We start from the raw sequence: 9454 nt of genomic DNA, 5'->3' as shown, positions 1-9454 counted from the left end.
TCCTAATAAAGAATAAAATGCCATCTTTGCCCTCAAGGACCATAGACTCAACTGGGGAGAAGGTGCTAACACCAGGATACCATTAGGAAACAGCAGGCTTCTGGCTGTGCACTAACCCAGTGCAACAGGAGTCCGGAGGTCGGAGAGATCAGCAGGCCAGGAGGGAAATTACTGGGCACTTCCCATGGACTCAGCGCTGTCCCTGCAGTTTCAAATCCTCTTAGCTCTAACGCTCTCAACTCTGCTGTCTCGGTGCCATTGTGCCTGTTTTACAGTTGAGGAAACTAAAGCTCAGAGAAGTAACTTGTCCAAGGCACATAGCTTGTGTTTAAACCTACGTCCCACTGACTTTAGGCTGATACTCTTCACTCCTCAGTGTGGAGGATTCTTGGACAAGTGGAATGGTAGTGAGGGTGAAGCATGGACGGATGTGGATGGGCAGAGGAGAGACTGGTCTGTGACAGGGATCAATAAAAACAAGACATGGACTTAGCATGAGCAAGGGGTGAACCTAACGGGATTGGGACTAGGTTGCCACTGGCTGTGTAAACAGGTTGTAGGTGGCAATGAATGAGTGACCATGGGCTCCTGTCCTTCACCCCTTTTGTCTAAGTGATCTGGTGGCCATGCAGGGTAGACTGGGGGGCAGCATGGAGGTAGAACCCCATCTAGTGGGTTGTTTGAGCAGTTCAGGGGTCACTCAGTGAACTCCTAGATCAGGGTGTGGAACAGAAAGGAAATGCAAAGCCTGGGGCAACCCTTGAAGGACGAAGCCAATAGCCTTTGGATATAGAGAGTGTAGGAGAAGAACGAAAGATGATTGACATGCTGCCTGCCTGGCAGATCTGTTTTCAAACATTTACTTAGTGCTGCTTATGTGGCTGGCCTTATGCCAGGTTCTGAGAATAGTGGTGGCCCAAATAGACATGGTCTCCACCCTTACATGGAGGAGACAGAAAATCGGCAAGTAAACCAACATCCGTGTCTGCTAATGCCAGGGAGTGCTCAGTGCTGTGATGAAAATTAAAGCAGGGGAGGGCAAGGAGGATGAAGGAGAGGGTGTAAGTGGACATGAGTTGCTCAGGGAGGGCTTTGAGGGAGCGACAGTTGAGGAGGACAAGTAGGAGTTCACATTTCCAAGCCTGAGATCCTTTAGGAGACCGTAAGAGTACTACCTCAGGAAGAATCTCTTGCACATGCCCTTGAGTGCCCTGTAGCCATGATGCCTGTTTTGCAATTGAGGAAACTGAGGCCCAGGGAGTGTGGGAGCACATGGGGACCCTGCCTGCCAGCCCTGCAGGGTAGGATTAAAGCCTGGCTCTAAGCAGGGCTCTCGCCTTCCTGCTGGCGGCTCCCCCACAAGCAAGGGTGACTTCCAGCCCTGCACAGCTCCTCCCCTTCTCTCCAGAAGTATTTTTAGCCTGGCAGAGCCCCTTCCCAGGGTCTGCTGCTGCCTTGCCATTCTGCTTCACTTGCTTTCACCTGCTCAGAGGCAGCAGTGACAGGGCTGCGGGCAGCACATCAAGCTGTCCCTGGCTTCCTCCAGGGGTGTGTGGGGGAGGGCAGCTGAGGGTGACCACCCTCAGCAGCGTGGGCAGGCGGGAGGCCTGTCAGCGCCTGGGGTGACTGCCAACAGATCCCTCTTGGGGTCAACTCTGAGTAATGAGGGCGAGGGGAGGAGGGCTGCTGGCTGTCAGTGTGGGCAGGGGTGGGGTGGAGGGAGACGGTGGGTGGGAGGGAGGGAGAGAAGAGGAATTTGTTTTGGAGAGAGACAAGCTGAAGAGGTGGCAGAGGTGGCAGCTTGGCAGGTGGCGTTGATGTGAAGTATGTGTTTTTGTGAGTGTGTGAGTGTTGAAGGCCTGGGTTGTAGGCCTTTGCACTGTGAGGTCCCAGTGAGTGTGTGCACTTGTGCGTGTATGTGAGCGTGTGTGGGAGCAGCCCCATCCTTTCCATTGTGAGGTCCCAGGACTACTCTTCCAGGCCAGGCCCCTAGGACTGCCCTATTTCTCTTGTACCCCAAGCTGCTGTCATGTCTTATTCCTCATCTGCTGCGCCCTCCTCTCCCCAAAGACCTTGGCAGGCCCTTTTCCTGGTTGGGAGTTTACTGCTACTCGTTACCAAAGAATGACCTGGAGGAGGCAGGGGTGCTACACACGTGACCAGTGTGGGACTTACAAAGGTTTAAAAATAAACCTCGCTGTGTTCTTGTAGCCACCATCCTGGGGCTGTGGAGCTGCCAGCGACCTCTCTGGCTGGTCTCTTTGATTCTTGAAGGTAGAGCTCACTCTACCCCCACCTGAGGTCACGGTGACCCTTTCCGGGAGATGCACACAGCATGGTGGTGTCAGGAATCCAGCCAGGAGACCAAGAGGGGCAAGGCCTTTGTCACTGCTTGGAGGCCCCAGCAGACCACACAGGGAGGCCTGAGCAGACACCTGCCCCCACACAGTAGGCCAGGCGTGGCTGAGGAGCCAGGGACTCTGAGCCAGGCTTGTGCCTTGAGCCCAGACACCAGGCCTGGCTGGCTCTTGGGACCCTTGGGGGGTGGGAAGTGTAGGCACAGGAACCTGGGTGACAACTGCAGTTACGCCTCTTGCCCCATCAGGACTTGCTCTCAGTAGACTCATGAGCTGGTCCGTGTGCAGAGCAGGGCTGGCATCTTACGCTGCGTCAGTGAAGCTAGAAGGCTAAGGAGGCCCTGGAGGCAGCGACAGTGTGAGGGCATTGGGCGGTTACGAGTTTTTCATTCAGTCTGAGTTCAGATCCTGGCTCTGCACTTAGTAGCTGAATGACCTTGGGCAAGCTCCTTAACCTCTGTCTGTTGCCTCATTTCTCTGTTGTGTAAAAGGAGGAGCATAGGAGTAACTCCTTTGGGGGTTGTGATGACTTAACAAGATGTACAAGAGAGTAATTGAGTGATTTGGGGCAAGTTATCCAACCTCTCTGGTCCTCAGCTCTGTGGCCTGTACAATGGGGTTGCTGTGGCACAAGGGCGCTATGGGCAGCTTGAGGAGATCAGTGTGGCACTCAGGGCCTCACAAAGTGAGCTTGCCCCGTAGAGATGGCTGTAATAAGTATCCCTTACCTCTTGTCTCCCCAGGCTCGTGGCTCTGCGGGGGGCCGGAGGAGGCATGACGCTGCCTCTCAGGAAGACCATGACAAGCCTTACGTCTGTGACAGTAAGTATGGGCGGGTCCCACTCTCCTTCCTTAACCCTGCCCCTGCCCACCCTGCCCTGTGCTTCGTGGCTGTCAGCTCGCCAGCCCACCCCCAGGCTCGCCTGCCTCTCTCAGGCTGTACCCCAGCTTGCTGCCCGCCACCTCCACGGCAGCCCCCACCTCCTGCGGGGGTCTTTGTAGGGGAAGCCAGTGGGGGCCTCTGCCCTGGCTCTGTGCTGCCCTCTCTGCAGTGCCCTCCTGTGTGCACTGCTCCAGCTCCCTCTCACTTGGTGTCCTTTAAGATTCATTCGCTATTTCTTTCTCTGTTTCAGAGAGTTACAAACAAAAGCATAACTCAAAACCATCCGACAAAGGTACTTGGCTTTTGTGGCTCTTCATTTGTTTCCCTTTAATTTCTCTCTTTTCTCTCTCCTGTCTTGGTAGGGCAAGTTATGAATCTTCCTATGCAATGACTTACTTAATAAATGGTCCTCAATCCATCTCCAGCCATTTGCTTGTTTCAGAATCATCATTTGGACAAGTGACTGACTGGCTCCTGGATGTAGGGTCTCCAGATAGTGCTAGGGAAGGCCTGAGGGACAAGAGTGTCAGGGAACCTTGGCATCTTGAGGAGGATGTGGTCTGCTTCAGACAGCTTTGTCCCTCTTACCCGCCAGAGCACTGGGTGGTGACTTTGAGGTCTTTGCCCGAGTTGTCTTCCTCCTGCATCAGGTGCCTTCTGCTGTTTCACTCAGGGCAGCTCTCAAAGCCACACTCCTGCCCGTCTCCCCTTCCCATCTTCTCTCTAAGGACGCAGACCTCTGTCATTGTAGAGAAGGGGCTGCAGTGAGGACAGCAGCAACCCAGCTGAGGTGGGACCCTGGCATGGCGTTCCTCAGGGCTCCTTGCCCATCTTGCCAGGGTCTGCAGTCCTTGCTAAGGCAGAATGGAGAGAGCGGGAGGAGAGGGAGGGGGCACTGGGAACATGCTGGGGGTGGTGTACTTTTCCTTCCTCCCCATTGGTCTCTTGCCTCTTTTGATTTCAAAAAGTTGTTCTGTGCTCAGTGGAGAACATTTTGCTAGAAGAACTCAAACTCCATGACCCCCAATTGGCTACTTATACACTCGACAGATGCCATTCTTGAGACAACTCCTGCAGGTACCATCTCTACCCAAAGCAGTCCACTCCAGGCCAAGGAGGAAGCAGAGTGTAAGGACTGACGCCTCTTGGCAAAACCAGGAAGAGCCTGCTTTGGCCTGGGGTCTTGTCTTCTGACACGTAACAGCCCAAGCCTGCTAGCCTTTGGGAGACTGGCTTTGGGCTGGGACAGGTAAGGGTCAGCAGACTCCCCTGGAGCAGGCTTCCTAGCTGTGTCTGGCTGGAGCAGCCCATCCATCAACAATGCCAACAGCTGCTTTGGAGCTGGAGCATTGCCACTCTGTTCCTTTTTTTTTTTTTTTTAAAGCGGATTCTAAAAATCATGTGATTTTCTGCTACCGTGGAAAGTGGGATGACTTTCTGCTCTATCTCTATAGCTTCCATTGGACCCCCAGCCAATGCAATCCCAACGTTCTCAGTCACACCGTGTGCCCCTTTCTCTGACCTCTCCCACCCCCACTTGCTCTCTTCCCACCTTTGTCTCTGACTTTGGCCTCCTTGTGAACTGTCTCCCTGCCTGGTTTCCCTTTTCCTGCATGAAGTACCTACATCAAACCCTCTCCTCCAAGCCCCTCTGGCTTTGTTATAAGCTCTCAGTGCTCTTTGCTGCTTCCTGTTCCCCTCCCCACAGAGTCTCCTCCTCCAGTGCTCTAGTCCTGGGAGGCCTAATCACAGGCTACTGCCAGCTTTCTGGAAGTCTCCCTGGCTGCTGTCTTGGCTCTGCCCATGCATGTGCTGCCTCTGTCTTCCTCTCTCGATGGAGGGAGGGTCACTGTGGATTACCCTTCTCTCTTCTGGCTCTCTTAGGAAATTGTGTGGCAGCTCAGTGATTAATAGATTTTATTTTTATCTGGTGCCCTTCAGACATACGATCCTTTGGGATAGAAATGACCTTTGGAGAGGTCATGAGGCCCACCCCCAGTCCCTGAACTGGGCAAGGAGTGCTTTTAATAATCTCTAATGCATCCTAAGTAGAGAGGTGTCTGGATGCCTCCTTGAGTGTCCCCAGGGGATGGTGTTACCACAAGCTGCCCTTTCTTCCATGATGCCAGCTGTGCTTTGAATGATTGTTTTTCCTTAATAGGAGCTGAACATTTCTCTCCTATGGGTCCCCTTGTCTTTTGTGCATCTTTCTCAAATAAATCGGCATGTTCTCTTAACATCCCTCCAATTCTTGGTTGACCTAGGGCCCCACCCCCATAATCTCTATGGTACTCTGCTCTAAATTCCCCAGGTCTATATTTACAGACTCCCTTTGGAGTTAGCATCAAGGTCGAGTGGCTCAAAGAGCAGCAGACAATTTTTTTTGTTTATTTCATGCATTAGCTCTTAGCACAACCCCTGTCTACACAAAGTAGAAGGCTTTGGCCACCCCATTGTGTGTCCACCATCTCAACAACCTCCAATTGCAGCCTGTCCTTTCTGCCCGCCGTCTGCCTCTCCAGGTGCTTGTTCTTCTGCTTGAGCATTTGATTATTCCATCTTCCATTAATCACCCTGCACTTGGATAAACACATCCAATAATCTGACTTCAATATACAAGATTCAATAAAGGCAAATTTAAAGACATTGCCCAGTAGTTAAATTTCATTCTCCACAGATTTGCAATTCCTGCCATTTTTGTATCATCTGTGGTTGATTTGCATAATTCCCATTCTATCTTTCAAGTTATTTATGAAAATATTAGGTCACCTTGTATCCCAACACCTCTTTGTGGGTTCATGTGGTGTGGTGAGAGCCATTTTTCAGATGTAGTTGTATTTAACCTTTCCTGTTGTGAGTTCCTAAATATGGTGGTCCTATTGTGCTTTTGGTCCAAGCTTCCCTTCCAAATGGGTGGTTGAAAAAATATTACCTTGGCTGCTAACTTCAGGTGACAGGTAGTTTGGATAGTTTGCCTGTTGCCTTTCACTCAGACATTGAATTTATTCTATCTCAGAGAAATATTAAATCATCTGAATATAATTTATTTTTTACCCAATCCATGGTATGTATATGAATATTTCATTTTTTCTAGCAAGTAACTAACCTCTATTGACTATATTGAAAGTTTACCAACCTTAGAGATTAAAGTACTGTTTCTTCCCTTCAATCTCTTGCCTAAGGGAAAGTGTTCATTGCCCACAAACAAAGCAGCTGAACAGGCTTTGTGGGAAAGGCTGTCAGTATTTCGGTGCCACCTGCACAGATATAGCTACTAATTAAAATGCAGATTCCCGGTGCCACACCAGACCTTTATCAAAATCACAGAAGGGCAGGTACAGGAGTCTGTATTTTTTTTTTTTTTTTAGACAGAGTCTCAAGCTGTCGCGCCTGGGTAGAGTGCTGTGGTGCTCACAGCAACCTCCAGACTCCTGGGCTCAAGTGATTCTCTTGCTTCAGCCTCCCAAGTAGCTGGGACTACAGGTGCCCGCCACAACGCCTAGCTAAGGAGTCTGTATTTTTTGAGAGCTCAAAAAGGGATTCTTATGTATACTGAATTTGGAGAGTGACTGGTCTACATATTCAAATTCTAAAGCTTCTGGACTCTGACTGCCCAACCCTTTTGTTATTCCCTGGTTTTTGCATCTGGAAACTCTCGAGTATCCAGGAATTCTCTAGGCAGGTTGCCACTGGCTTGCATCACTGTTTTAGTTGGTCTCCTTAGAATTTTTCTTTTCCAGTTTTTTTAGCTTTGATATAAAACTCAGCAATCCAGCACTTGATTTAATTTACTTAGTAGCTTTAAATCCTAATAGTATCATCAGCACCATTTTGTAGGGGGAATGATAACTAGGGACAGATGAGTGGAAGGAATCCTTGTGTTTGGCTACTAGAGTGTTTTAAAGGTCGTTTCAAGAGTTTGCCTCTTTTCCTAACTCCTCTCAACCCTGAGCTTTTCTGTTCCCGTCCTTGGGGCAGACTCCTGATGAGAGACCCACTTTTCCATTTTCTTTGTTCAAGGAACATCATAGAAAAGAAGTTGGTGAGAACGGGGTGATATTCAGGAAGAACATTTTGTCTCTAAGCATTAGCTATTTGGGGAGGGGCAGAGCAAGCCTCTGCCCTTTTGAGGGCACAAGGGGAGTGATTTGTTAATCCCCCTACCTCCTGGTTTCCAGTTTTTTCTAAATCGTGGTAATAATTCCTGCTAATGGATGCTTAACGTGTGGCGTGTGGCGTCACAGCTCACAGCAGTGCACCATGCTGTGCATTTGTCTGGATGGTCTCTGTAGATTCCACCTTAACCTGGAGAGGCAGGAACAAGTTGATTTCATTTTACTGTGAAGAAACTGAGGCTCAGAGAGGTGGAGGGATGTGTCCAGTGTCACACAGCTGATTAACCTTTACCTGGTTAATGCTGAAGTGGGGATATGAATCCCACTTTCTCCACTTCTGGAACTGACACACCCTAGGACATCATCTGTACAAATTGCTGGTTAAATATGCCTTCCTATCCTGGAGTTTGGTTTTCCTGAGAGCTGAGGAAAAACATGTTTTAAAAGTTAGTTAATAAGCTTGCACACCTTATTTATGAGGCGAAGCCCTGTCCGCTGTTGACAGACTGCTAGGTGTCAGATTGGCAAGCTGGAGTCAGGTAGTAATTATAATTGAAGTGGGATGGAATGAATTATGTGATTTTGAGCCTTTTAAGTGGAAATCTATTAAAATCTCTGCTCCCCCACCCCAGGGCCTTAGGTGATTAGTGACAAAAAGCAAATAGACAGGACTAGAGCCCTCCTAGGAGTGCAGCTCACCCCTGTCTGAGTCTCCTGTCTGGTTTCACACCTCAGGGGTGGGTCCTCTCCACTCAGTCTCCTTAACGTTTGTCTGCCACTTCTATGCCACAGACATGTATATTTTATTGTGTGGCCTGTGGCTGGAAACGTGACAATATCATGGTGTTGCCTGTCTTCTGGACCCTGGTAGAGGGTGTAACCAGCTCTGTGGGGCCAGTGTCAGCTTAGGGTCTGGGGTCTCTTCCTGCTCTGCACTGTCAGGCTCCTTGGTGGTGGCATACTGCGGGGAGAAGCTATAGGCTGAAGGCCGAGTCCAGAGTTCTAGTCCTGGTTCCGCCTCTCACTAGCTATGGCAACAGTAGCTCTCTTGGGGCTGGGGACTGCCCTGATCAGCACCCCCCCCCCACACTGTGGGGTCCCTTCTTCCCCCATAATAGCTTACCAATAAGGCTCTTTACCCTCAGACAAGATGTTTCTAGGGCATGGAAGGATGACTGGACTGGGGGATACCCGGGAAACTGTGCCCCGGGCTAAGAGGGATGATGGAGGGGAGCGATCCCACTGGCAAGGCAGACACAGTCGAACTGGATACGGTTCCAGAAAATCTGCTTGACTTCACCCTCCTAATTACTCTGGTTTCTCCCATACCTGAGTGTAGAAGGGAGAATCAGATGACTATTATGATCTTATTAAAAATTTTTTTGAGGACGTTAAGGCCTGTTACTCCTCATGTGCTTTTAGCCTTGAGCTGCATGGACGAGCCAGTGACGCGGCCTTCAGGCTGACTGTCCTCGCTGCTGGAGGGAAGCAGGCTCATCACTCAGTTGTCGTATGGGGCCTTGGATGGAAATTGGGTGCGGGGAGAATGGAAAAGGCTTGGAGACCCAGAAACTTGATTTGTGGAACGGGCCTGTGGCATGGGATTAATCCCTGGAGACTGAGTGTGTGTGTTATGGCAAAGCTGGGTCTGTTTAAATATTTAAGTGCCATTGAGTCATGGGTACAGGTTGCAGTGTCCAAGCAGGGCTGGCCAGGGGAAGGGCTGGGGAGAAGTAAGCATTTCTCTTTGCTGCTCTCAGACCCTCCTTTCTCTGCCTCCCTTGCTCCTGCAGCATGTCCCCTCCCCTTTGGGGCTGGCACTTTGCCTATTGACTGGCTAACCTAGGCTCTCTGGATTATTTCCTCCTGCAGTCAGATCCTTGTTCTCAGCTACTGCTACTTGATGCAAACTTTGTGATAAATAATTCTCGTTACGGTGTGGACAATCCATAATAGGGTAGATATTAACATCTGTAGAAGTTCTTTTTACTATTTTTAAAAATAACTTTTAAAATGGAAATTGTATTTGTTCATTGCCAAAAAAATCAGAAATTACAGATATATAAAAAGGGAAAAATTAAAATCACCCATAATCTCAC

General features: G+C 49.8%; 1 protein-coding gene across 7 annotated transcripts in view; it reads left to right on the top strand.

The window, feature by feature from the left end:
- The window catches only part of DPF3 (double PHD fingers 3), a 224303-nt gene that overhangs the window by 131235 nt on the left and 83614 nt on the right, over positions 1-9454 (top strand). For all 7 annotated transcript variants that reach the window (XR_002770878.1, XR_002770877.1, XM_023507637.1 and 4 more), the window contains one exon: positions 3101-3179. Coding sequence is in view for 5 of the 7 variants with exons in the window: in XM_023507637.1 (XP_023363405.1) it covers positions 3101-3179 (79 nt within the window). In the remaining 2 variants the exon portion in view is untranslated. The remainder of the gene's footprint in view (positions 1-3100; positions 3180-9454) is intronic.

The sequence above is a fragment of the Otolemur garnettii genome, unplaced genomic scaffold, assembly GCF_000181295.1.
Source record: "Otolemur garnettii isolate 467f Iridium unplaced genomic scaffold, OtoGar3 scaffold00196, whole genome shotgun sequence".
Taxonomy (NCBI): Eukaryota; Metazoa; Chordata; class Mammalia; order Primates; family Galagidae; genus Otolemur; species Otolemur garnettii.
The sequence above is the reverse complement of the archived record's forward strand: the minus strand, read 5'-3'. Positions and strand labels throughout refer to the sequence as shown.